This window comes from Neovison vison, chromosome 5 (genome assembly GCF_020171115.1).
Source record: "Neovison vison isolate M4711 chromosome 5, ASM_NN_V1, whole genome shotgun sequence".
Classification (NCBI taxonomy): Eukaryota; Metazoa; Chordata; class Mammalia; order Carnivora; family Mustelidae; genus Neogale; species Neogale vison.
In genome coordinates, this window is record NC_058095.1 from 46,914,203 (window position 1) to 46,940,227 (window position 26,025).

A 26,025-nucleotide genomic window follows, 5' to 3' on the forward strand; every position below is an offset into this window, starting at 1 on the left:
TTTTCCTTTGCCTTCAAGGAGGGGAGATTTCTCGCCTGCCGCTCGCGCTGGGGCTCGATGTGAATATATATTATGTCTGCCTGTTCTCCCCTCGTCGGTGGCTAAGGTAAGCTGGACTGAAATAGGCTATCAGTTTGTGAATGGCGGAGAGTATGTCTCAATGATTTATGGCCCATATGACTCCAATCTCGGTTCAAGAAGAGTTCACAAGCTTTAAGCTTCCTTCCACGCAGCGACTCTCCTCTCTCTCCTCTCTCTCTCTCTCTCCCTCCCTCCCCCTCCCTCCCTCTCTCTCTCTCCCTCTCTCCCTCTCTCCCTCTCCCTTCTTGCTTCTCTCCTTTTCTCCTCTCTTTTCTTTCAGCAGCCAGATCCAGGGCTGAATTTCCCCCCGGCTGCTAAGAAGAGCCTAACCTTTCTCTCTTTTCCTTTCTTGTTCTTTTATTTTTCTTCCTTCCACTAATTTCTTTTTCTTTTTCTTTTTTTTTAAGTCCTGGAAGAGGGCCTGTCCCCTTTCTGCGGGCTTCCCCAGCTATTGTTACTCTCTCCGGCTCTTTTCAGGGGTGTGCCTGGACAGGTGGGGTTCTTGGGGCTGCTCACCGCCCTTCTCCAACGAGACCCTGGGGGGAAGCCGGGAGCCACTGTCTCCCTCCCTCCCTCCCTCTCTCCGGAGAAGCCATATGGAGCCTGGATTTTTCCAACATGGAGGCAAGGGAAATAGACATGTTTGGCTTGGTAGAGCTGCTCCCCACCCCCGCTTCTCCCGGATCCCTAGATCTCGGATCCCCTCAACACCTTAACCTCTTTTCACTGTCCCATCAGCCGGGCCTCTGCACCCTGCGGCCTATCCGGACCTGCCAAAGTCCCGGAGCAGAGTTGCCAGGGCTCCTTTTAATTCGGTTACCTCCAGCGCCCAAACTTGCTGCCCTCAGCCCGGTGTGCTTGGAACCTGCGGCGGCGAGCTGTTTAGGCGTCCTGGACGCTTTCTCTTCGCCTTCTTGGGCCAGCAGAGCTAGTCGCCTGCTTGCTACCACGGCAGCCGCGTCCCAGACAGCCGGAGGCGGCAGCCAGGGGCTAGCTCCGGCCACAAACCTCCCGGCCCTGTCTCGCCGCCGGCGGAATCTCCATTCTTTCCTGTTACGTCTCTGCCTTCTCCGCTTCCCACACTCGCCTGGCCTCTGTCCTACGATGGTTTGCAGGTTTATTGCAGGGGGAACGACAGGAATTTCGGCCCCAGGCGTCTAGTCAGATTATTGCTTTATTATCACCACCATCATCATCATCATCATTACTGCCGTAACAATCATTTAGACTAAATAAAGCCAGGGCCCGGCCAGCCAACCCCTTCCAACATTTTTATTTCATTCTCTTCTCTATCTATTAATAACAAACTCAACTGATGCCTGTTAATTAATTCCCCCTTCATCCAGGGCTGCTCCGAAGCTAATTTTGGTTAAATCATCAGAGGCTAATGGTAATAATAATAAAGGGATTGGGTCAGCCTGGTCAATTGAACTCCAGTTCTTCTCCCTGGAAGGACCTGCTGCTTGACAGACCCATGTGTATTTCCCAGAAACAAATTCTTCCCAGAAACCAATCGGAACTCAGGGCTACCCTGGCTCCCTTTTGAGTGTAAATCTCTGCCATTAAGAAAGGGATTTATGTGGGGGAGGGACTCCTTTCACCTGCACTCCTTTTATTTTATTTTCCTATCTTTAGTTTTCTTTGGAGTTGACCAGCTGGGCTGAATGAGATTTAAGGAGTCTAAACTCACATGTCAGAAGACAGGGTCACTCTGGAGGTTTTATGAAATGCGATGGTGAGAGATGCGGGAAGGCAGGGAGAAAAAAAATGCAGTCAGAAGTTTTAGAAGAAATACACAAAATCCTATGACAGCTTGGAGCTTTATTTTTTTTCTGCACAGTTTTAAAAGTCTGTGTTAAAATAATGATTTTTTTTTTTGCCTTGGAAAACTTCAGTAAACAAAGTACCCCGTTTCCAACCCAGAGAATAATTTTTTCTGATTGCTCTGTTGACTTTCTTTTTTGCCTTGGGTAAAGGTGTTCTTATTCAGGAAGCACTCTCGCATCTCTTGGTAGAAAAGTCAAGCAGTTATCCAGTTTCTCTCTTCTTTTCTTCTTTTGGAGAAATCAAAGGAAACAGACTGTCAAGGAAAAGGGTGGGAAAAAAATTAGGTCTGATGAAAAAAAATGGAGCCGGGAGAGACTTGGGCCAAATGGTCACCGCACCAATCAGGCGGGCCAGGGAAATGGAAACAATCCTGCTCCATTTGGGGGCCCCATGGGGGCTGCTATCCACTGGGTCCCAGACTTGGCTGAAGAGGACTCAGACTGAAGGTGCTGGTACCTGCCGCAGGGCCAGTGAGGAGGTTCGGTTCTGCTGGCTCTGGAGGTTAAAAAATCTTCAGGAAGTTTCTAGGTCAAGCTGTTGTCTTCGTGAGGTGGGAGGAGAACGAGAGGGCTCCTTACAGGAGAAGGTTCCCTGCTCAACTTGCTTGTCCTTCCAGTCTCTTTCGGAGATCCTCTTTTTTTTTTTCCCTCCAGGCTAGACTCTGCTTGGGTGAGAGACCTAGATGGACATGGAGGGAGGCAAAGACAGGCGTCAGGAGGCCTCTCAGCTCAGAGGAGGGTGTTGGTGATGCTTTTATTTTGGAGTCTCCTAGTCCCCCCCCCCCCTTGAGCCACCCTATCCCAGAGCTGGGAGGGGGGGATTGGGAGAGGGAGGCAGAAGAGGTCAGGGGCTAGCATGCAGGCAGGAGAGAGAAACGATGGCCTTTGCGGTAGTAAGATATTGTACCTAGGCACCAAAGCAGTAGAAGTGGAAATAAGAACTGGTGGACTTTTTCCTTAAAATTAAAATAAGAAATAAGAAAAATCCATTTCAGGTCAGGAAAGTGGCCTCAGCATCTGCTTTGAAGATGTTGGGGTGGGGGAGAAGAAAAAAACCCTATTGATGTCAGTTCCCTTTCAGCTCCTAAGATGGATTCGAGCCCCAGTCCTCTTCTCCCCCTTGTGTCTCTTCTCTCGCCCCGCAGGTCAGCTGCTCCCAACGGACTCGGGAGGAGGGGGGCAGAAAGGGGAGGGGGGGTCCGGCGCCTCACGTGACCCCCGCGGGTGCCAATGTCCGGTCGTGAGGGTATCAGGCTCTTGCAAGTTGCCACCCACTGCCCGGGCCTCGCCCAGCGATGCAGAAAGCCACCTACTACGACAACGCCGCGGCAGCACTCTTCGGAGGCTATTCCTCGTACCCTGGCAGCAATGGCTTCGGCTACGACGGTCCCCCCCAACCCCCCTTTCAGGCCGCCACGCACCTGGAGGGCGACTACCAGCGCTCGGCGTGCTCGCTGCAGTCCCTGGGCAACGCCGCCCCTCATGCCAAGAGCAAGGAGCTTAACGGCAGCTGCATGAGGCCCGGCCTGGCCCCCGAGCCCCTGCCCGCCCCGCCCGGCTCACCCCCGCCCAGCGCCGCACCTACCAGTACCACTAGCAACAGCAGTAATGGGGGCGGGCCCAGCAAAAGCGGCACCCCCAAGTGCGTTCCTGGCTCCAACTCCACCCTCACCAAACAGATATTCCCCTGGATGAAAGAGTCAAGGCAAACGTCCAAGCTGAAAAACGGCTCCCCCAGCACAGGTACCAGCTCTCTGCCTTCCTCGTCGTCAGCTTTTGTCCGGGCCAGGAATGTCACTGTTATTCTAGCACCCAGCCCCTAGGCGCCCGGGCGGCGGCCTGGGAACAATATCAGGTGGCGGCGGCTGCGGCGCTTTGCCCATCCCCATCCCCCTCTCCCTGACGACCCCTGACCCCACCGGCACCCTCTCCCGCCAGCCACCCTCCACCTGAGCTGCCGAGCGCTCTAGAAGGCCAGGTGTTCGCGCGGCCGCAGCCCTTCGCAAGGCCGCAGAGCCACGAGACCAGCCAGCAGACGCAGAGTCGTCAACGATTGATTATTATTAAGTATGATTACTGTGGATATTAATCACAATCGCTCCGGCGGCCTGGGGTGCCGGCCCCCAGGCAAAGCAGCCTCTCCGAGCCGCGCTTCCGCGCCCTGCCCCCCGAGTGTCCAGATTCCCCCAGGGGTTCTCCTTGGCCGCCCACCTTGTCCATAGGACCCAGCAGGAAGTGTAGGGGTGGGAGGGTGGGAGGTGGGTGTCTTCCCAGAACCTGGAATTGGGGATGGGGGGAGAAAGCGTGCGCGCGAAAATCCAGCTCTAAATAAATGGCCATGCGGCTCTGTCTGCGTGACATGATCAAATTTTCATAAGCTGGGGCAGCAAGAGGAGAACAGGTCTCTTAATAAATGCCACTATTATAGAGTGTCCGCTAATGCGACGGGCGTTGGGGGGGTGGTGGTGAGAAGGAGGCGGGGACGAGAAGGGGAGGGCGGCGGGGGCTCCGAGTCCAGGCCTGGATTTATTAAGAAACCATGCATTCAATTTCGGCGTGTTCAGTAATTATCTTTTATTTCATTTTGTCCCCTTCCCACCCCTCCCCCTCGGATCCAGCGGAGGGCTGCGGCGGCGGCGGCGGTGGCGGCGGCAGTGGCAGCGGCGGGGGCGGCGGCGGCGGCGGCGGCGGGGGAGGGGACAAGAGCCCCCCGGGGTCGGCGGCGTCCAAGCGCGCGCGGACGGCGTACACGAGCGCGCAGCTGGTGGAGCTGGAGAAGGAGTTCCACTTCAACCGCTACCTGTGCCGGCCGCGCCGCGTGGAGATGGCCAACTTGCTGAACCTCAGCGAGCGGCAGATCAAGATCTGGTTCCAGAACCGGCGCATGAAGTACAAGAAGGACCAGAAGGCCAAGGGCCTGGCCTCGTCGTCCGGGGGCCCCTCCCCCGCCGGCAGCCCCCCGCAGCCCATGCAGTCCACGGCCGGCTTCATGAACGCCTTACACTCCATGACCCCCAGCTACGAGAGCCCGTCCCCGCCCGCCTTCGGCAAAGCCCACCAGAATGCCTACGCGCTGCCCTCCAACTACCAGCCCCCTCTCAAAGGCTGCGGCGCCCCGCAGAAGTACCCCCCGACCCCGGCGCCCGATTACGAGCCTCATGTCCTCCAAGCCAATGGGGGCGCCTATGGGACGCCCACCATGCAGGGCAGCCCCGTGTACGTGGGCGGGGGCGGCTACGCGGATCCGCTGCCGCCCCCTGCCGGCCCCTCCCTCTACGGCCTCAACCACCTTTCCCACCACCCTTCGGGGAACCTGGACTACAATGGGGCGCCCCCTATGGCCCCCAACCAGCATCACGGACCCTGTGATCCCCACCCTACCTACACAGACCTCTCCTCTCACCATGCGCCTCCTCCTCAGGGTAGAATCCAAGAAGCGCCCAAATTAACACACCTGTGATGGGAGAGGGAGGGCGGAGGGGCGAGGCCATGGGGTGGATGAGAGCCAGAAGGGGCGCGAGGCCGCGGGGCTCCAGGAGGGCAGCCTGGAGGTCTGACGGAGAAGGCCAGGAGGGATCAGGCACACTTCCTGGGAAGGCCAGGCCTGCAGCTCCTTTCTCTTCCCCTGGCCTGAAAAGTTACATTTTAAGGTTCCCCCAGTCCCTGGTTGGAGAGGAATCCACAGCGGATTGTGGAGAAGACCCCATCAACCCTAGTCCTCCAGCCCAGTTGGGATTCTATGCTCCCGAGTTGGGTGGAGGAAGAGGAGATAAGGAAGCAAGGTAGAAAAGCACATTAAAACAAACAAAAACAGACAAGATGGCTAGGCCATCACCAACCAACCAACTTACCTTCCATCTCTGTGGTTAATTCCTCCAAATCTTGATTTTTTCCCCTCTTCCAATTCTCCTTTTAAAAAACAAAAGAAAGCGCATTTCAAAACCAAGGGCACAAAGCACGCTCCCCTCCCACTTCCATGAAGCCTCAAGTTTCTTCCCAACTATTTGAGGCTTACTGGGCATTCCCTCCATTTTTAGCCCCCTAGTTTCTGCTTTAGGACATTAATATCTCTACCCCGCCCCCATCTATTACGGTTTTCAGAGGGCTCAGGGATGGTGAGAGATCCTGAAAGTCAGAGCTGTCTATATTATAAATATATATTTTTTTCTTTTATGGAAACTGGGAGGTCAGAGCAGGCAAGGTGTCAGGACTAAAGGTTTGCCCATTCTGCTGCCTCCCATCTCAGCTCCAGAACCATCCCCCTCTCTCCACAGAAAGCAATCGGCGACACGAGGTTCTACACTTTTCTTTTCTTCTGTTGCTCTCTTGACTTAACGTGAAAACAGGGTATATTTTAACAAACTGTCTGTCCCACGCAGGGGCTGCAGCTGGGCCTGTGCGCCTTGCCCAACCCCCTGACAGGACACTTTTGTTGCACTTAGAGTTTACATTTTAATGGATATAAAAACAACTGTGAGAGATGCCTGGGCCTGCAGGAATCCAGCATCGCTCAAAAAGTGTGTTCTAGTGAACATTTTCATATATATTTATTGGTTATAGCTTGTTAAAATATTTTCTTTTTTGTATTATTTATCCCCCCTACATTATGTATTTATATGAGGGAAAAAATGAAAAACTGTACTTTTTTAGTATTTACTTGTTATAAAGGACATTGTGTTTCCTGTCATGTAAAACCAGCTATTTTAGTTATTATTGTACTCTAGAAAAGAGCTGTAGATTTATGTTAAACTCGTACTTATGAGCAATTGTAATTAGTTCTAAAAGGCATGAACTCAGCTCCTATTGTCACTGTATAGTCCTGAATTTGTAGAATTAGAGTTAATTCCCTCTTGGAACTTTCTTTATTCTTCTGTAGTTACTTTTTTCCTTACTTGAAAGGGTTGTCTGTCAAACAATTCTTGAATAAACTTTCTGTTAACAATTTTATCTTGTCCTGGTGGTCCAATTTAGATAGCAGAGCAAGGCTGCTGACTGCCACATTTCCTCCAAGGAAAGGAGGGCACTGAGACCCTATACTGGCTTTTGTACCCAGGGCTCAGGTCCCTATCCCCTCCCTTACCATGCCTCAGGCCTGGAACGTTCTGCCAACTTCTTTAGCTAAGATTTAAGTAGCAAGTTGCTGGGGGGGGGGAGCAGGGATGGGGGGTGCTTTGGAGGTAGGAGATGAGGACCCTTGGATGCTCTCTTTGGGCCTTTTTGTTTGGCTTACTTGCTTCTCAGTTTTTCTCATTGACCTTTTGTTTTCTTGCTCCTTTGGCCACAACTTGCTGGCCACCCCTTACACAACAACAACAACAATAACAAAATCTGGCCGTTTACTGCTTCTTCCAAGCAACCTAAACTTCACAGTTCTCTTCCGGAGCTACAAAGAAGATGTCACGTGACCCGGAGCCCAACCACCATTGGGTCTAAAATGAAAACAAAGGAAAATGATTAAAAAAAAAAAAATCTGAGGCCTAGACTTCTCAGGTCAAACCTTACAACTAAAGTGAAATTAAATCACTAAATAAAACTCGGGGCGGAGGGAGAGGAGGCGCCGATGATTTCTCCTGCCAAGGAAAGGGGAGAGGAGGAGGAGGAGGAGGATGGAAGAAGCGCTTGGATCCCAGCGTAAATAAAATGGGCCCCAGGCTAATGTGCAGCTCCGTTTCCACGATCCTTGGGAAAACTTCATTTCTTAGTCGTGGTTCCATAAAAGTTTTATCACATTGGAGCGAGGATAGAGAGGGTCTGTCAAAGATGAAATGTCACCGCCGCGTCGCTGGAGCCGATAAGAGCGAAGAGACAGGGCGGCTGAAATATGGAGCTAATTCGTTGAAAGAGAAGCGATGGCTGCGCTGAAGAGTTGCATAATTCTAATTGTAAGCGATGCGCCCGCATTGCTTAATTAGGAGCATATATTTGGTGGTACTGATGGGGGGGTAGTGTCAGTGAGAATCGTTCCAGGCCCTCAGCCTTAAAGCGAGGGCTGATTTTCATTTTTATGTTGCATCCTGGCAGTCCAAGGTTAGTAATTACAGTCTTTATGCAACAATAAATAACAATAAAAAAAGCAACCTGAATTCTACACCCTCCCCCTCCCCCCACCAAGTAGGATTTTAACTGGACTCGGCTCATCCAAGCAGCAAGCAATTTAGCATCGGGTCAGGCTATAATTTAAAGGCATAAGAGCGTGCAAAGTTTGATTGGGATCAAATAACGCTCAAGGGTTTTTCCTCTCTTTCCGTCTTTCCCTCTTCCTCTTCCCTGAATAACATTTTCTGAATGATGTAACTACATGAAGCGCCATGTTTGGCTCTGGGGGTGGAGGGGATTGATTATTTATCTGGCTGGAGAGAGGCAGGCCCAGAGAAGGGATTTATTTAGTTTGAGTTTGAAAAGCAGAGCCTTGGCTTGAAACTGGAATTGCAAAGGAAAAATAAGGGCCCACTTGGCTTGGTGTCCTCTACCCTTCTTTCTGTGAGATTCCAGGCCCTAGCTAAGCAGCCAAAGTCGTGGGGGCGAATCTCTGTGCTCTAAGAGTCACAGCACCACAGGAGGCGGCAAGCGGTGTCTCTGGGAATGAGGGCTCTCTTGGCCCCTTTTAACACCCAACTTTTCTGCTCTTCTCTAATCTGGCCGTAAAATCTGTCAGCAGGGTTAAAGAGAGCCGTATTTCCTGCAGGGACAGCCTGGGCCCGAGTGGATGCCCAGAGAAGCGTTCCACCCTGCAGCCAGCTGGAGAGGCTGTGGAAGAAACTTCCACGGCTTCTCAAGGGCGGGGGGTGGGGGGGTGGCCAGAGGGAGAACCCTCTTTCAGGCCTCACTGCTCAACTTCCAGATAACTTCTACTCGGATTCTTCTGTGCCCCTCCCCCCAGCCCCCACCCCCATCCACACTCCCATCCACGCTGCCAAAGGGCAAAAAAACAAAACAAAACAAAAAAAAACCCGTCTTGTTTGGACTGGAGTGGGACACAACGGTCTCTGACCAGTTTGCCCAGTGCAGAGCAGCGCTGTCGGTTCTGAACCCTCCAGAGCCGGCCACCCCCTGTCCCTGCAGCCCCCACCTACAAATTCCCTTTCTTCCTCCTGGCTCTCCTCTGCCCTTCTCTGTCCTTTTTAAATACTCACCGCCACCCACGCGGATGAATACTCACCGCCACCCACGCGGCTGTTACATTGACAGAAAGTTTCTAGTTCCAGCTCCCGGCTGAGTTGCCATTTCTCTGCTAACCAGCCTTCTCTTCCTTGCCCGGCAGCGGAGAGGAGGAGGGGGAGGGGAGGCCTGAGCCGTGGGAGTTCTCCAGACAAACTTTCCACCCAACTCAGCGACCTTCCCTCTGTCCCCATTTCCCATCTGTTTCCCCGCTCTCCCAGAATCACCTTTCTCTTTTTCTATCCCCCCCACCCCCAGGCCTTTTAAAGGGATGTGGAATTTCGGCTGTTCCCTCTGCTTTCCCAAAGAGCCAAATTCTTTGATGCCATCGGAGGGAGCTGTCAGGGGGCTAAGATTGATCGCCTCATCTCCTCTCCGTCCTTCTGACCCACTTATTTAAAAATCTTCCCCCAGATCGACTTTTCATTTTCTGCTTTGAGATCTAGTTTCCCACCAATTGCTTGGGGCCCCAAGTTTTGTGTCCCCTCTCTCCAGCAAATTACAGCACTCCCTAAAGTTCAGAATATCTTGATCCCCTCAAAATAAATTTTAAAAAAATCTCCCTCGGGGGCCAGAAATGGAAAATCATCTCCTTATTCATTGTTTTCGCCCTCTCCACGTTCAGAGAATTCTTTCTTGCCAGAGATTACTATTGTTGTTTTTAAACTAGCACGCTGGCAAAAATGGGATGGGGGATACTATTTGTCCCAGGACGGAAATCCTCCCCCCAGACATTGACCTGAGTTTGAGTGCTCTAAGTTAAATCAGACTCCCTCCGTTCTTGTTCACGTCCCTGGATGTGGATGCAGAGACAGACTTGAGGCTCCAAAGGGGGCACAGGCACCTTAGATCCTGTCTGTTGTGGGGTATCAAAAAGAGTGAGATGATGACTCCTCGTGAGGAAGACAGGTAGACATAGGGACAGGGGCACTGCTGCAAACACTGGGGAGAGGAGGGACCTGAGACCACACAGCTATGGTGGCCAGAGGTCCAAAAGGGCCCCTCACCGTCTATCTCACTCCTCGGTGTCAGCCTTTGAGTGCCTGTCGATTTTCCAAGATTTATCTGTTGCTTTGGGGCGTTGGGATAGGGATATGGTGTTGGTGACTGTAAATCTCTTCTCTTCCTTATTGCACCGTAACACTGACCTTCCCCAAAGGATGGAAGCCTCTTCCTACCACGTCTTCCTCCCACATTGAGATCCTTCCTCAGTTTGCTTTCTTTTGTTTTTTCATCTTCTCTTTTTTTCCCCTTTTAATGGGGGAAGGGTAGGGAAGAAAACACTGCTGGCATTTTAAAGAAAGCATTAATGTAGTCTATTATGTATTCTAATTACATGTATTTGGAAAAGAGGAAGATTTCTCCCTTAGAGTATCTTGTTTCCCAGCTTTTGAAACCTCCCATCCTCTGTAGGGGATAAGAGAACGGTTCCTCTAGCCTTTCTGGAGAAAGGGAGGCTTTGGGGACAGGGAGTGTAGGACTTGGGGCTCACAGTGTCCAGGTCGTGGTCCTCTAGAGTTTTTGAATCAATTAAAGCAAATAACGCTCTCTGTTTTCCACCAGGCCCAGACAAGCGATTGGCCGAGGCCAGTCCCGTGACCATGAATTCCCTGCAATTTCGCCGGAGTCCTGGGTTTAATAGAGAGAGTCCCCATACGCTTGTATTTATCAGCAATATACAATTATAAAGGCCCAAAATTTAAAAAAAAAAAAAAGAGAGAGAGAGAGAGAGAGAGAAAGAGAAAGAGCGAAATCTCCCCCTCCCAAAATCGCTCCATCACATAAACCTGGGGGGGGCAAGAGGGGGGGTCCCTTCAGATCCTCCCTCCTGACGCCCCCCCCAGCAGGCCCCCTCCCCCACCATTGAAAGCCATGAATTTTGAATTTGAGAGGGAGATTGGGTTTATAAACAGCCAGCCATCGCTCGCGGAGTGTCTGACTTCCTTCCCCGCTGTCTTGGAGACATTTCAAACTTCATCAATCAAGGAGTCGACATTAATTCCTCCTCCTCCTCCTTTCGAGCAAACCTTCCCCAGCCTCCAGCCCGGCGCCTCCACCCTTCAGAGACCCGGCAGCCAAAAGCTAGCCGAAGATGGGCCCGCTCTGCCGCCGCCGCCGCTCCCCGCCGCCCCCTTGGTCCCCGAGTTCCCTTGGATGAAAGAGAAGAAATCCGCCAAGAAACCCAGCCAATCCGCCTCGTCTCCCCCGGCCACCTCCTCCGTTTCGGCCTCCGGGGTCGGATCGCCAGCAGGTCGGTTAGCGGGGTAGGGGTGGGGTGAGGGGCAGCTAGAAGAGAGGGGGAGAAAGCGATGGGGGAGGTAGAAAAGGTGTTGAGCCTGTTGGGGATCCTTGCCGGGTCGATTCCAGGGATGAGGGAACGAATACGCTGCTGGGGTTCAGGCCTGGCCGCTGCCAGCAATTTTTTTTTTTTTTCCCCACTATAGAAGATTTTTGGAAGCTGGTTGGGAAGAGCTTTTTCTCTGCTAGAAGAAAAGGATTTGATTGAGGTTTTAACCTTTATCTGTGTGGAGGAATGAAAGTGGTGTTGCTGGGTTGTTGAATCTGAGGGCAAGAAAAGATTCGGCCCCAATTCCCCTGGCTCCAAAAGAGGGGGCTTTGAAAGCAAGGGAGGAGAGAAGGTGAGGAATAATCTTTTTTAAGGAACCCTCTCTCTGGGTTGCGCTCCAACGTGCTGAATTGAGGGGTCTACTCCAAGGACTCAGGAGGGAGGCTCTGAGGTTTGGGGGGCAAAAGAGAGCCGCTCCCTACCCCTTGCGTGGCCGGTGGGCGGCTCTCCTAATGCTTTTGCCCTGACCCCGGCCGGGGCTGCCGGCAGGAGGGGGACAGGAAAGAACGGCAACGCCAGGAGAGCGAACCGCTTCGATAGAAGGGGAGGAGGGAGGGTACTGCAGATACTGGCTTTTTTTGGCGGATCGGGTGGTCTTCACTTCAGCCGAGTGAGCTGGGGCCGGGTAAACGGCCCGCTCTGACGCCCAGCCCGCTTTCCCTGCAGATGGCCCGGGACTGCCAGAGGCCGCCGGCAGCGGGGCGCGCAGGCTGCGCACCGCGTACACCAACACGCAACTGCTGGAGCTGGAGAAGGAATTCCACTTTAACAAGTACCTGTGCCGGCCGCGCCGCGTCGAGATCGCGGCCCTACTGGACCTCACGGAGAGGCAGGTCAAAGTGTGGTTCCAGAACCGACGCATGAAGCACAAGCGGCAGACGCAGCACCGAGAGCCGTCCGATGGGGAGCCGGCCGGCCCGGGCGCCCCGGAGGACGGCGGCGAGCCCGCCGAAGAGCCTGTGGCCAGCCCGGGCCGCCCCTCCGCCTCGCGGGCGGCGCGGGAAGCCTGCTCTCGCCCGCCCCAGGTCGCGCCGGCCCCCCCGGGCGCCCAGGGCCCCCAGCCTTTGACCGCTCACATGGGGGGCGGTCCGCGCGCGGCCGCCGGGCTGGAGCCCGAGCCGTTGCCGGAGGATGCCTTCCCGGAGAGGCAGGATTCGCCTTTCTTGCCTGACCTCAACTTCTTCGCGGCCGACTCCTGTCTCCAGCTGTCCGGAGGCCTCTCCCCCAGCCTGCAGGGCTCGCTCGACAGCCCCGTTCCCTTTTCCGAGGAGGAGCTGGACTTCTTCACCAGCACCCTCTGTGCCATCGACCTGCAATTCCCCTAACCTGTTTCTCTTCCCGGGCCCTTCGACCCCGTCCCCTCCGCTGTCTGCGGGAAAACCCGAGGACCCCTCTTCCCCCAAGTCGTTTAGACTTTTTGTTATGTGTTTTGCTAAAATTCAGGTATTACGGAATTAGCGTTTAATCCATTTCCTTTCTTTTCTCTCGACAATGCTGGGCACTCGGGCGTCTTTTGAAAAATCACACCGGAAAATTCCGTTTGGTAGACTCCTTCCAACGAAATCTCAGGAATAATTAAACTCTAGGGGGGCTTTCTTAAAAAAAGAACTAGAGGAACTTGTTTTCCTCTCTCTCTCTCTCTCTCTCTCTTTTTTTAAGTTTTAGACCGTAGATTATTTATTAAAACTCTTTAATAATAGGAAAAGGGGAAAGTATTTATTGTACATTATTTTCATAGATTAAATAAATGTCTTTATAATACGACAATGAGTGTTTGTGTTGGGACCCAGTCCCTTTCCCTGCATCCCCCCACTAGGCCTGCTGTCACTCCCTCGCGCTCGGCTTGCCCGACCCTGGGCCGCTAAGTCCGGGTGGTACAAAAGTAACCCTATTTGGCCACCGCTTCTCGGCCCGGCCCGCAGCTCTGGAGGAGTTGGGGGGGGGGTTGCTGGTAGCTCTGTCACCTCGACACCCTCTAACGGATGGCCTTTGGCCCTGCGCTGGGGTTCTGGGACCTCTTCTTAGAAATAAAGGTGGGCGGGTGACGGGAGAAGGTTTAGACGAGGGTGCCAGGAGAAGAAGGCCTCGGGGACGGGCTTTGGGGGTCGTGGGAGGGGGCGCAGGGGTTTAGCCAAATTTGGAGGGGTCCGCAGGTTTCCCGGGTTCCTCGCTTCAGTGACCCCAAGCGAGGTCGAAAGGCTTTTTTTCCCCGAACGCAGGAAGCCTGAGACTCGAGGCCGGGGGACATGGGCCGGGCCACGGCGTCGAGCGGAGGGATCGGGCGTTTTCTCGGGAAGCAGGTTCCAAGTGGGCCGGAAAGGCCGGGGGAAGCGCGGAGCGGGCCGCGCACCAGGGCGGCCACCGCGGGGCTTCGGGGTAGGGAGGGCGGCGGCGGAGCGGCGGGGCCGCGAGCCCGAGGAGGCCCGGCCTGCGTCGGGAGGCTCTAGGCCTGCGGGGGCGAGAAGGAGGAGCGAGGAGAGCGGGAGGGCGACTGGGCAGCAAGGCAGATGCTCAAAATGGCGCTGGGGCCGGGCTGCAGGGAGGGCGAGGGAAGAGACGGTGGCCGCCATGACAGCCGCTTCGGGAGGCTTCGGTCCCCGCGCCCGCCGTCTCCTTTCCGGACCTTCCAGACGCCACGGAGGAACAAGAGCCAGGGAGCCTCCTTTTTCGTTTCTGTTTTATTTAGACAAATACCGCCGGCGGAGGCTGAGGACGCGAGGCGGACGCGGAGGCCGTGCGGGGCGGGGGCGCAGGGCGGGGGCTGAGCGTGCAGGCCCGGGTCGGCCTCGCCGGCTCTGACTTTGGGTTCCTCGCGCTGGGATCTGAAGCTCGGCCGGAGCTCGCTCCAAATGCAGGCCCGCCTGTCTTACCAACAACTTCATCTGCCATCTCACCACGGTCTGCTCTCCCCCACCGCACCCTACCCGGCTCCTAGCAAACCCGGCAAAGCGGGAAGCCGAGGATCGATCTCCCCCATCTGCCTCCTGGTTTGTTCCGGGGAACGCGGAGATTTAAAGGGCCCTGGAAAGCCATCCATCCTCCTTAGGTTTACTTAATATTTCTCTGGCTCAGAAACAGACACCGCAGGGTTACCTCCCCAGCAGATGCTGCCATTCTCAGAAAGCAGTTTGTTTCCTGGGCCTCCCAGACTTTCCCCTGGACCAGCAGGACGGGGACTTGGAGTACCAGGCACCGAAAGGCAACAACTGTCAGGAAAAAGCCGGGAGCCAACATAGGTCATGACACATAGGACTAGACAGGCGCTCCCATATTTTTTTAACTGGTCCCTCAGTGTGGGAAGTGCACACATCTTATTCAGTTGGAATTTAATCCCTTAAACTGTCTTAATATAGAATTCATCTCCTGCATTAAATAATCTTATGTCATGTTAAGTTGCACTTATTTCTTTCATAAATAAATTAATATAGAACAATTAGATGTGTTATTATAATAATATCGTGTATCTTATTAGTTTATTTTCCCTCATAAAATATATAGGTATGAAATAAATTCAATATATTAAAGTAATAATACACAGCTTATTGGCTTGTGTATTTATTTTCTCCATAAATAAGCAAATATATAATATATTAAAACCACACTATACATCTCACTGGGCTGTGTGTTTATTTCTCCATAAAATATGCCCATAGGCAGTGCTTAGCATCTTAAAAATCACAGCACATAGCCATCTCTACACCAACAAAATGAAACAGACATTTCAGCTGGGGCTTTGATTTCTATGGACAGCCAAACTAGATAATTTGGTCTAATTAAAAATGCTCTTTCAGCTATAGCAGGTTGTTACAAAGATCAAGAATACCAGAAGGATCTTGCTAATTGCCCACCTTCCAGCTTTCTTTGGTCAAAAGGAGAGCACCCTTCATCAATGCCAAAAATACAGGATCTGCTCTGCTGGAGAGAATTCACACCCTGGGATCCTGGCTTGGTCTGCAATACTCTGGGGCCTGTGAGGCCTCCTTTCTCTAAGAGGCTTGCTACTCCATGGACCAGCAGCAGCAGCACTCCCTGTAAGCTAGTTAGAAATGCAGACTCTTAGGCCCTCCTCCAAGTCTACTAGATCAAAATCTCAATTTAGCCCATCACCAAGTAATTTATATGCACATTAGAGTTTGAGCAGCCCTACTAGACCATCGTGCCACCTTGCTTCCTGCCTTCCTCCTGTGCTTAAGAATTTTTGAGCTGCTTAACCTGGCTGCTCCCTTCCAGTCCTCCCCAACTCAAACCAGTGGCCCCAAAGGACAGGGAATCTCAGCTCCTGCCTGAGGCTGCACGGGACCGGACTCCTCCCTGCCAAAGTGAGTGGAGGGCCAGGAGGGTCCAGCCAAAAGATCAATCTACCTGTTCAGATCTAGGTACTTTCTGTATCCTGAGGATGGGAAGCAATGAATCCAGAGAATCGGGAGCATTTCCAGCATTTTCCTTGGTTGATTATTAGAGAGGAGTTGGAAATCTTCTTACGGGCAACACAGGAATCTTTCAATCTCTCCTTTTCCGTATTCACAAAACTCACCATCTCTGATGCCACTACAGCAGCACAAAGAGACAATGCATTTCCAGAAGGAAAGGACTCCTGTTTTCAATTTCCCCATGGAATTTCAAAATCAAGGAATGCCCGGCAATTTGGGATTCATAAAGGACTGGCACTCGGAATGCCTATATTCCAAATCAGCTCCTTTTCCATGTTTCATCTCTGGGGCCATCCTCTTTAGCCTGAGTTTTCCCAGCTGGCTTTGGAGAAGGAAGGAGAAGAGGAAGGGGTTCCCAGATTCGGCAGCAGACACCCTCCCTTGCCCACATGATGGCAAGCTGATAGTGGTGCCAGGCAGCTGCACTCAACTTATCCCATTGGGGCAGGCCTCCTCTAGGGTCAGGACCAAGTACCAGTGGTCTGCAGCACAGACTGGTTATAAATTGGCTGTGATTGGAGTGAGACGGTTTCGGTGCAGTCCCGAAAGCTGCTGGTCAGTCCGCCCTGCTCTTGATGCGTCTTCTTTTAAGAAGAATGGCTCATTAATATTATGGTGAAAAGCAAAGGACCATTAGATTGAGAAATTATTTGCCATCATGATAACCTGGAGTCCTTAAAAAAAATTTTCAACTCAGGACTGGGCAAGTACCTTCCCCTTCTAGACCTCAGTTTCTCCATCTGTAAAACAAATGGAAAAACTAATGCCTCTAATATCTTCTGCATCAATAAATGCCCAAAGTATATTTGTTAAGTCTTCACAAAGTATTCAATATTTATTATGGCTGGTGTCATGGGCTTTTAAATGGAAGTGGTGGCTTTTGATGTTTGACAACATCTCACCTCCCAAATATCTGGTAGAGCCATTTTGACACATTTTAATTTGCATCTTTATACCAACAATCATGCCCCCAATCATTATTTAAACTAGCAGGGAAAGAAATCTTTTCTACAAAGGAGTCTTGGGTGTAGTGAAATGTGCTAAGTATTCAATAGACATGAGTATGCAGAAGTGTCCTAACCAAGTTTTCCTTTGACTTTCATCTCTTGTCACCTTCCCCAAAATTTGGTTATGTTTCCTCTTTTTCTTTTTTTTTTTTAAAGATTTTATTTATTTATTTGACAGACAGAGATCACAAGTAGGCAGAGAGGCAGGCAGAGAGAGAGGGGGAAGCAGGTTCCCTGCTGAGCAGAAAGCCTGATGCGGGGATCAATCCCAGGACCCTGAGATCATGACCTGAGTGGAAGGCAGAGGCTTAACCCACTGAGCCACCCAGGTGCCCCCGTTATGTTTCTTCTTGTGTCAAAAACAGTAGGATAGGGTGCCTGGGTGGCTCAGTCGGTTGGGCATCTGCCTTCGGCTCAGGTTATGATCCAAGGGTCCTGGATGGAGCTCCGCATGGGATTCCCTGTTTCTCCCTCTCTCTGCTTGCTGCTTTGCCTCTGCCTACTTGTGCTGTCTCTCTGTGTCAAATAAATAAAATCTTAAACACACACACACACACACACACACACACCCCAGTATGATATTTTGTACAAAAATAGTCACCAAACTGTTTTGACAGTGTATTAGAACCATAAAAGTCCCTTTAAGTCAAGTTTTGGCTGGTTGCTGGAGGGTACAAATTCTGGGGCTCCCTGAACAGCCCTGATGAATTTCCCTGCCCACCTTTCCTCTAAGTTTCTGACAAGCATTCCGTGGCCCTCCTGCACATCTTCTTGAAAGCGCTCTCGTCAAATACGTGTTCTCGTTCAAAAAGAGTGGCCTCTAGCCCCCATGCCATCCCCCTCTACCTGCTCTGGCTGGTGTGGCCCAAATCCTCCTTTGAGCTCTCCAGCTCAGCTCTGCCCTACTGTCCCCACCCCATCCCCCCTCTTCACACTCCGCTGGGAAGCAGATATGTAGTGCCTGAAGGAGATCTAACAAACTTGCTTCCTCCTGAGAAGAGAGTCCACAGTGAAAAGAGCCCTCCTAAAGCCTTCTCTAATTCCTAAGCACCACAGAAAAATTGCAGTCTGGACAGCGTCCAGATACAAAGTCATCTTGATCATTGTTCTGTAAAGTTTCTAAAGTGGGGACACCTGGGTGGCTCAGTCAGTTAAGCATCTGCCTTGGGCTCAGGTCATGATCCCAGTGTCCTTGGATCAAGTTCCATATCGGGTTCTTTGCATACTGGGGAGCCTGTTTCTCCCTTTGCCTGCTGCTTCCCCTGCTTGTGTTCTGTCTCTCCCTCTGTGTCAAATAAATAAATAAAATCTTAAAAAAAAAAAAAAAGTTTCCAAAGTGGGAATCTTGGCCGCAACTAACACACTCAGAGAAACCCAACTGAGTATAAGATTATTTCAGCTCTTCATGTCACTCTAAACTTTCATCTTAGAAAGATTCCAAGTCTCTGACTTACCTTTCAGTCCAAATGAAATCTATCCAGAACACAGAAGTCAGGTTCAACCCCTGCTCCCACCCAGGAAGGGCAATATCTATCTAAGCTAAGTTCCTCAAGGAAAGAGAGAAACAACATCCTCCCTAGAAATTTTTTTCTAGGGCACCTGGGTGGCTCAGTTGTTAAGCGTCTGCCTTCGGCTCAGGTCATGATCCCAGGGTCCTAGGATCGAGCCCCACATCGAGCCCCACATCGGGCTCCCTGCTCTGTGGGAAACCTGCTTCTCCCTCTCCCACTCCCCCTGCTTGTGTTTCTTCTCTCACTGTGTCTCTCTCCCTGTCAAATAAATAAATAAATAAAATCTTTAAAAATAAAAAAATAAAAAGAAAGTTTTTTCTAAATATTTGGAAGATCAGGAAGTTCTTGCTAATATGTAACCTCACCCTTCTGCTACAATTTTAATCATTTGGGTTCTCACAGATTATATATTATTAGGTTATAATATTAGGCCAAAGAACTCTGCAGCTTAGAAGAAAATCCTTTGCTTAAACAGAGACAAACTTCTTAATCTCAATGAAATTTGCATATGACAAAATACATATTGTATAATATATGGTGATATGTTACATGAAAATGAAGCACATATGCTATTTTCCTGTCACATATTTCCATATTTTAATATGCCAGTTATATTAAAAAACAGGAGACTGACTCATACTATTTCAGAATGTGTATGTAATATTAATATCAGGCATTTATAGAGTTCTCCATTGTTTATATTTTCATGTTTGCTTTAATCCTACTAACAATGCAGTGAAGTAAGTAGAATTAAAGCCATTCTTCTGGGGTGACTGGGTGGCTCAGTGGGCTAAAGCCTCTGCCTTCAGCTCAGGTTATGATCCCAGGGTCCGTCATTATCCCAGGGTCCTGGGCTCTCTGCTCCTCAGGGAGCCTGCTTCCTCCTCTCTCTCTGCCTGCCTCTCTGTCTACTTGTGATCTCTGCCTGTCAAATAAATAAATAAAATCTTAAAAAAACACCATTCTTCTTCTCTGAGGTCGAGACTCAGAAAGATGAGGAAACTCGCCCAGAGCCATAATGCTAAGAAATGGCCAAACAAGGATTTAAATCCAAGTATTCTGGCCCCCAAACTAGTAATCTTCCCCTTCTAATATGTACTGCCCATAGTCCATGGTTCTCAACCAGATTTGTGACAATTTAATCCGCCTATATTAAAAGAAACACCACTGAATTCAGATTCCATCCTCTCCTCCGATAACCATCTCTCTTTTTTTTTTCCCCAAAGACTTTATTTATTTGACAGACAGAAATCACAAGTAGGCAGAGAGAAAGAGGAAGCAGGTTCCCCGCTAAGCAGAGAGCCCGATGTGGGGCTTGATCCCAGGACCCTGGGATCATGACCTGAGCCGAAGGCAGAGGCTTTAACCCACTGAGCCACCCAGGCACCCTAATAGCCATCTCTTATAGAGAAAAAATTACAACCCTGATTGCCCTTTTAATTCTTAAGTTCCAAACTTTGATCTTGGGCTTGGCCTTGGGCCTCAAGAATTGGGCTGGGGAGAACGGGCAGAGAGACTCTTGAGGACTTTACGGAGGAACAGTACAGATTGCTCGTGCTCCCCACCTCCCCCAAACCCCAGAAAAGCAGCGTCCTCCACAAAAACACCAGAATCAGGTATAAACTTCTAACATATACCCAGTCTCACTGTGATAAGGGCGAGCCCCTCTTGAAGATCATTTCAGTTCTAAAACCTGCCTATGGTGTCCTTGCTCTCTTCCATGTCTAAATAGATTCTAGAAAAGAGGAAATCAATTAACTTTATTCCACTTGGTGTTGGCTACAGCCAGATGTTCTCTGGTGAACTTAATCTGGTCATCCAGAAAGCCCATAGGTTACTCCAACTGTGGATTATTTCTGCCTGTTCGTGTGTTTTGTTGTTTTGTACTGAGCTGTGGATTTAACAAGGAATCCAGGATTCAAAGACTTCCTCCTCAGGCCAGAGGCTGGTGATGTTTCTTATAAGAAGGAAGTGACTTGGGAAGGTAGAGAACTAAGTTACTTTTTTGTGCCAGTCATTTCTTCTGGGGCTGGGGGAGCCAACAGGAAATTGGGGGAAGTTTTAATCTTTCTGCTACACAAGGGAAGGGATGCATTAGGGATTATAGTGACTTTGGACAGCTGAGGCTAAAGCTATCCCTGTAATCAACAATATCTCTTAAGACACTTTTCCCCCAACTCTTCGCATCTTTGTCATTAATAATCGACTATTGGTGACTTCAGCTGTGACTAGGGAGAACGCATTTCCCCAGCCCCCAAGCAGATTTCTGTTCTTTCATTATACTGGTTTACAGGGCGCTTGGGGGGCTCAGTTGGTTAAGCATCTGACTCTTGATTTCAGCTCAGGTCATGGTCTCAGGGTTGTGAGGTCAAGCCCTGAGTCAGGCTCCACACAGGTAGTAGTGCCTGCTTAAGATTCTCTCTCTCTCCCTCTCCCTTTGCCCCTCCCCCCTCTAAAAACAGACAAACAAACTGGTTTGGAATTCATTTCTTCATTTATTTACTTATTTTTTTAAGATTTTATTTATTTATTTGACAGACAGAGATCACAAGTAGACAGAGAGGCAGGCAGAGAGAGAGAGGGAAGCAGGCTCCCCACTGAGCAGAGAGCCAGATGCGGGGCTCCATCCCAGGACCCTGAGATCATGACCTGAGCCCAAGGCAGAGGCCTAAACCACTGAGCCACCCAGATACCCCCACTTCTTCATTTAGACCTCAAATCGCTGCCTTAATTGGAAAAGCAAGGGAGGAGGCGAGTGGGTTCTTTCTGGGTTGAGGGAAGGGTAGACACTGAGGAAATCTCAAGTCTCTGAGAGACAGCACAGTCAGGTCAGACATAGGCCTTCATCAGATTTGGGGCTAGAAGAGAAACCCTAACCCTAAATAAATTCTTCTCCTCCAAAAGCCTCCATGGAGAATATCTTAAAGTGAGACGAAAAAGTTAGAAACATCTACAAACCCCAAAAGGGGAACTAGAAAGAAATACACTTTTTCTCACCTCCATGTTCCTTTTCTCTTCAATGCCTCTGCAGACCGGCCCTGCCCCTATCTCAACTCTCCTTCCCTTTGTCTGCCCTCATCCCTTTGGCAGTGAACATTCTCTCCCCCTCCCCCATTGCATCTCCCTTAAAGAAGTTACCAGCTGGCCCCCCTTCCCCCACCAAATTGTTCTGGTCCCAAGCAGAGTACTGGTGGGGAGGGAAAGGGGCGAGGAGCCTGTGAAAAGCTTTGATAGTTGAGGGGGCTAAGCTAGGCTCACTGTTATTAACAGAAGAGAAAGACTCTGTGATTCTGGTAATAAAGATGGAAAGCCGGAGAAGTGACTCTAAAGGACAGGCAAAATGATGGGGAAATGGGAAACAGAAATAGGGAGAGACACAGGGAGTGGGGGGTGTGTGGCTTTGGGGTTTTTGCAAAGGAGGAGGACTCACTATGCCCTTGTAGGGGGTGGGGAAACCTGAGAAACTTTGAGTGTCCTTCTCGGGGACCTGTCCCACCTGCTTGCTTCCCTTCCTCTCCTGAGTTCAGTTGTTTACAGAGATCCCTTCCTGAACTCTTGCCCTCCTGGACTTGCCCTAGCCCCGGCCCCAGGCCTCCAGTCAGGCAGACACCCTGACAGGTTACAAATGAGCGTGGGTGTTGGATTGCGCCAAGCTCTTGTCCTCAGAGTCTGGAGGAGGAGAATCAATGGGCTCTACCTAAGAGCTTCTCTTCCAGCCCCATCCAGGTCTGAAGAGAGAGAAGGACGCACTTCCTGTTCCCTGCCCCTTTCCCCAACCCTCACCCAACAAACACACAGGGCAGAGAGGGGTGAGGCTCCACTCCTGAACCTTAGGACCTCTAAACGGATTCTCCCATTCTCCAAGCAAGCTCCCTTAATTTATTCTAGAAAGTTCGTTGAAAATTTGAATCTTGAAGACACGACTGGTATTGGGTTTATGAATTTGAGGCTTAAGATTTTTTTGCAGGGGGGGGAGAGTAGGGGAAAGAGATGGAAGGTGGTGAGGGAGAGAGGGGTAAGAGGCAGCCAGGGGAATACGGGGACTCCACTAGTTTTACTTAAAAATTTTTAATTTAAATTCCATTTGGTTAACATGCAGTATATTCTTGGTTTCAGAATTTAGTGATTCATCAGTTGTTTACAACACCCAGTGTTCATTAAATCAAGTGCCCTCCTTAGTGCCTGTCACCCCCTCACCCCATCCCCCAACCCCTTCCCTCCAAGAACCCTCAGTTCGCTTCCTAGAGTTAGCTCCACTAGTTTTACACACTTGAGAAAGAGAATAAGATCTCCCTCTTCTTCGCCTGTAAACATAACCCAGCTCGGTGCCCGTTGTGGCTCTCTGGAGAGATACAAGGAGTTGTTTGCGTCTGAGTGAGCAAGCCAGCTACAGCTCTGGATGGCTAGAGAGAGGATAAATACATGGAGAGATGAGGTGATGGATAGGTAGGGAGCGAATATAAATATGGAGAGAGACGGACGAATGGAGAGATGGATTGAGACAGAATATACAGCAAGGCTGAGGGAGAGAAATGGATGTGTGAATGAGGAGAGAGCGTTTATGTGGAGAGCTGGAGAGAGAAATGGGGCGTTTCTCATCCTCCTCTCCACATTTCTGTCGTACTGCCTTGCTCCCTGAGATGCATTTCCCACCTCTCCGTTAATGAATTCTTCCTCTAGACTCTAGGCCCTGGCCCACCCTTGGGTGTTTTGCACCCTCTTCCTTCACAGTTATCCATTTGGCCCAAGATAACACACCTTCCCCCACTGTCTTAGCCCATCACCCCAAGATAAATTGGGAAAAGCAGACCAGGGGTGGGAGTTTTGGGCAAAGTAAGGAGGCTGGATTCCCCACCTCCCAGTCTACAGCCTTGGGGTGGGGGGGGGGGGAGCTCCTTTGGGGGTGGGAAGAGTGAGGGGCAGCTGGGTTGAATTTGTCCAAATCTAATAACCCAGGAGCCTATTGAAGGCCTTGGGGGTTGGGAGGGGAGGAAAGTCTTGAATATTCCTCTAACTTTTACCCCCTCTCCCTCTGGTCCCTTCTTTCCAAAAGTCTTTGAAGAAAGATGTTTTTGACGCTTCCACGTCGCTCTCAGATGGATGGGCTGCGGGTGATTGAAGTGTCTTTGTCATGCTAATGCTTGGGGGGTGATGGATGGGCGCTGGGGCTGCCAAACTCTGGCCCGCTGCGCCCATTGGCCTGGGAGAGATCACATGCGCCCCTCCACCCCCACTCCCTACCCCCTTCCTGGGGGAGCCCTGGCCCAAGCGAGCTGGGCCGGGCCATGGATGCAGGCTTCAGGGCTGTGACATACTGCCGAAAGGTTGTAGGGCAAGAGGGTGTCTCCCCCAAACGGGCCGACCCTCCTGCGGCCTCCACGCATGGACTATAATAGGATGAACTCCTTCTTAGAGTACCCACTCTGTAACCGGGGACCCAGCGCCTACAGCGCCCACAGCGCCCACAGCGCCCCTACCTCCTTCCCCCCCAGCTCGGCTCCGGCTGGTGACAGCTACGCAGGCGAGACCCGCTATGGTGGGGGACTCCCCAGCCCCGCGCTCCAGCAGAACTCAAGCTATCCCACCCCGCAGCCGCCTTCGGCGCTCGGGGTGCCCTTCCCCAGCTCTGCGACCTCGGGGTACGCCCCGGCGGCCTGCAGCCCCAGCTATGGGCCCTCTCAGTACTATCCTCTGGGCCAACCCGAAGGAGATGGAAGCTATTATCATCCTTCGAGCTATGGGGCCCAGCTAGGGGGCCTGTCCGACGGCTATGGAACCGGTGGAGCGGGCCCGGGGCCATACCCTCCCCCGCAGCCCCCTTTCGGGAACGAGCAGACGGCGAGCTTTGCATCGGCCTATGCTGAGCTCCTCTCGGAGGACAAGGAATCGCCCTGCCCGTCAGAACCCAGCACCCCCACGGCCAGGACCTTCGACTGGATGAAGGTTAAGAGGAACCCCCCCAAGACAGGTAGGAGTCAGGCGTGGTCACCTCCTCTCCGGGGCTCAAAGACAGGAGGGTGCCCCCAGCCCCGGCTGGTAAGACAGGTGGAGCCGCCCCGGTGGGGGCAGGTGAGAGCACTTCGCCCCCGTCTCAGGTCAGCAGGGCTTTTCCCACCCAGGGAGTGCCCGGCTACCCTGCAGGGAAGTCTGCACACACCCCTGCTTCCTCATCTCTGTGCCCAACGTGGACTCTGCACCCCGTGCCGGGTGGGGGACGAAGTGTCGGGGAGGTCCGTCTGAATTTGGAGGTCACCTTGGGGGTGTCTGGCGCTCCAAGGGCACGTTGAGAGCTAAGCTGGACAGACGTTGGGGGTGCAGAGCTGTCCCGGGAGGAGGAGAGGGGCTGGGGAGAGGGGCGAGAGAGCTGACGCGGCCCTTTCTCCCGCCCCGCCCCTAGCCAAGGTGTCGGAGCTGGGCCTGGGCGCGCCCGGCGGCCTCCGCACCAACTTCACCACGCGGCAGCTGACCGAGCTGGAGAAGGAGTTCCACTTCAACAAGTACCTGAGCCGCGCCCGGAGGGTGGAGATCGCCGCCACCCTGGAGCTCAACGAGACGCAGGTCAAGATTTGGTTCCAGAACCGGCGCATGAAGCAGAAGAAACGCGAGCGGGAGGGAGGCCGGATGCCCCCAGCCCCTCCGGGCTGTCCCAGGGAGGCGACTGGAGACGCATCAGACCAGTCTACGTGCACCTCCCCGGAGGCCTCGCCCAGCTCCATCACCTCCTGAAAGAAACCTCACCAACCGTCGGGGCTCCTCCGCTCTTCCCAACCGAACCCAGGCGTCGGGCGACCCTCACCAAGGCGGGGGCGCCAGGTTACAGCTGGGGAGAATAGGGAAACACTTTCCTCTGGTCTGGGCGGGGTGTTGCTGGCTGGGGACTCTATAGGACCCGAGACCTGGGAGACGCGACGATGTGGAACCCTGTCAACTCTGGAGGGAAAGGCTTCCTTCCGCCTTTCATCTGGGGATCAGCACGTGGGTGGGGTAGGAGCAAGCGTCATCCTCCCGAATTCTCCTTTCCCTTCCAACTTCCTCGTATTCAGTTCAGTGCCTTTGAGCCGCAAGGACTCTTCTGTGCTGGGATCCCAACTCCCCCATTCTAGGCTGGCACAGAGGGAAGGCCTTGAAGTGTCTCTTGGGGGAGGCTTTTGGGTGCAGGCATAGGACTCATGCTTAATCTCTTCCGTCACCACAGACCTTACAATAACACCAGCTGCCTTGTGACAGACCAAAAAGCCACCCCCCCATCTAACCTTATTAACCCCCTCCTGGCACATTTGTATTGCACTAACGCAGCCTCCAGAGGTTGTTTTCTGAGACCTGCCTCCTCCCACCAGCGACCTCATCTCTAAGCCACCAAAGTGTTTTGGAACTTGGTACTCCGGAGACTTCTGGAACGTTGTTCAAGGCCTGCCCCCAGCAAGCCTCTACCAGGAAGGCGCAGGCACGCCCCCGCTAGTTCCTCCCCTATTTATTGCCTCCTGGAAAACCCAGGACCCTCCTCCCCATCTCCACCTCTACCTCCGAGGCAGCCTGGGGAGGTCCAGGTGCAGCGAGAGCTCCTAGCAGCAGCAAGCCTTTCTCCGGACCTTGGAAACAGTGGGGGCACCACCTGAGTTTCTGGAAACCTGAGCCCCAAGCAAACTGGGTTCTCTCTGTACCTCC

The 26,025-nt window shown here is 52.0% G+C and overlaps 3 protein-coding genes and 1 long non-coding RNA gene across 6 annotated transcripts; 3 read left to right on the plus strand and 1 right to left on the minus strand.

Moving 5' to 3' along the window:
• Positions 1 to 1,831: 1,831 nt before the first annotated feature.
• On the minus strand, positions 1,832 to 10,018 carry LOC122906622. Of its 2 annotated transcripts, none has more exons than XR_006384572.1 (5): positions 9,067 to 10,018; positions 7,138 to 7,336; positions 5,759 to 5,816; positions 2,365 to 2,586; positions 1,832 to 2,161 (listed from the first exon to the last, which is right to left on the minus strand). It is a non-coding gene; the product is annotated as an uncharacterized LOC122906622 (long non-coding RNA). The 2 variants fall into 2 exon arrangements; XR_006384573.1 differs by lacking the exons at positions 1,832 to 2,161; positions 2,365 to 2,586 and adding exons at positions 4,695 to 4,772; positions 5,362 to 5,537 and having other exon boundaries at positions 9,067 to 9,911.
• On the plus strand, positions 3,203 to 6,854 carry HOXB3 (homeobox B3). Its single transcript, XM_044248777.1, has 2 exons — positions 3,203 to 3,650; positions 4,526 to 6,854. The coding sequence occupies exons 1-2, from the start codon at positions 3,203 to 3,205 to the stop codon at positions 5,365 to 5,367; spliced, it is 1,290 nt and encodes a 429-aa protein (XP_044104712.1). The 3' UTR covers positions 5,368 to 6,854.
• A 756-nt stretch (positions 10,019 to 10,774) lies between the features above and the next one.
• On the plus strand, positions 10,775 to 13,176 carry HOXB2 (homeobox B2). 2 transcript variants are annotated; one of them, XM_044248778.1, is made up of 2 exons: positions 10,775 to 11,316; positions 12,079 to 13,176. In XM_044248778.1, exons 1-2 carry the CDS (start codon positions 10,938 to 10,940, stop codon positions 12,735 to 12,737), a joined length of 1,038 nt encoding a protein of 345 aa, XP_044104713.1. In that variant the 5' UTR covers positions 10,775 to 10,937; the 3' UTR covers positions 12,738 to 13,176. The 2 variants fall into 2 exon arrangements, 1 of the variants encoding a protein (XP_044104713.1); XR_006384571.1 differs by lacking the exon at positions 10,775 to 11,316 and adding an exon at positions 11,341 to 11,704 and having other exon boundaries at positions 12,079 to 12,143.
• A 10,566-nt stretch (positions 13,177 to 23,742) lies between these two features.
• On the plus strand, positions 23,743 to 25,086 carry HOXB1 (homeobox B1). The gene is made up of 2 exons (XM_044250542.1): positions 23,743 to 24,328; positions 24,758 to 25,086. The coding sequence occupies exons 1-2, from the start codon at positions 23,743 to 23,745 to the stop codon at positions 25,084 to 25,086; spliced, it is 915 nt and encodes a 304-aa protein (XP_044106477.1).
• Positions 25,087 to 26,025: the final 939 nt, after the last annotated feature.

Coding starts and splice junctions, on each gene's coding strand:
- HOXB3 (XM_044248777.1), top strand. CDS start 3,203: ATGCAGAAAGCCACCTACTACGACAACGCCGCGGCAGCACTCTTCGGA. Junction 3,651..4,525: donor AAACGGCTCCCCCAGCACAG/GTACCAGCTCTC, acceptor CCTCGGATCCAG/CGGAGGGCTGCGGCGGCGGC.
- HOXB2 (XM_044248778.1), top strand. CDS start 10,938: ATGAATTTTGAATTTGAGAGGGAGATTGGGTTTATAAACAGCCAGCCA. Junction 11,317..12,078: donor CGGGGTCGGATCGCCAGCAG/GTCGGTTAGCGG, acceptor CTTTCCCTGCAG/ATGGCCCGGGACTGCCAGAG.
- HOXB1 (XM_044250542.1), top strand. CDS start 23,743: ATGGACTATAATAGGATGAACTCCTTCTTAGAGTACCCACTCTGTAAC. Junction 24,329..24,757: donor GAGGAACCCCCCCAAGACAG/GTAGGAGTCAGG, acceptor CCCCGCCCCTAG/CCAAGGTGTCGGAGCTGGGC.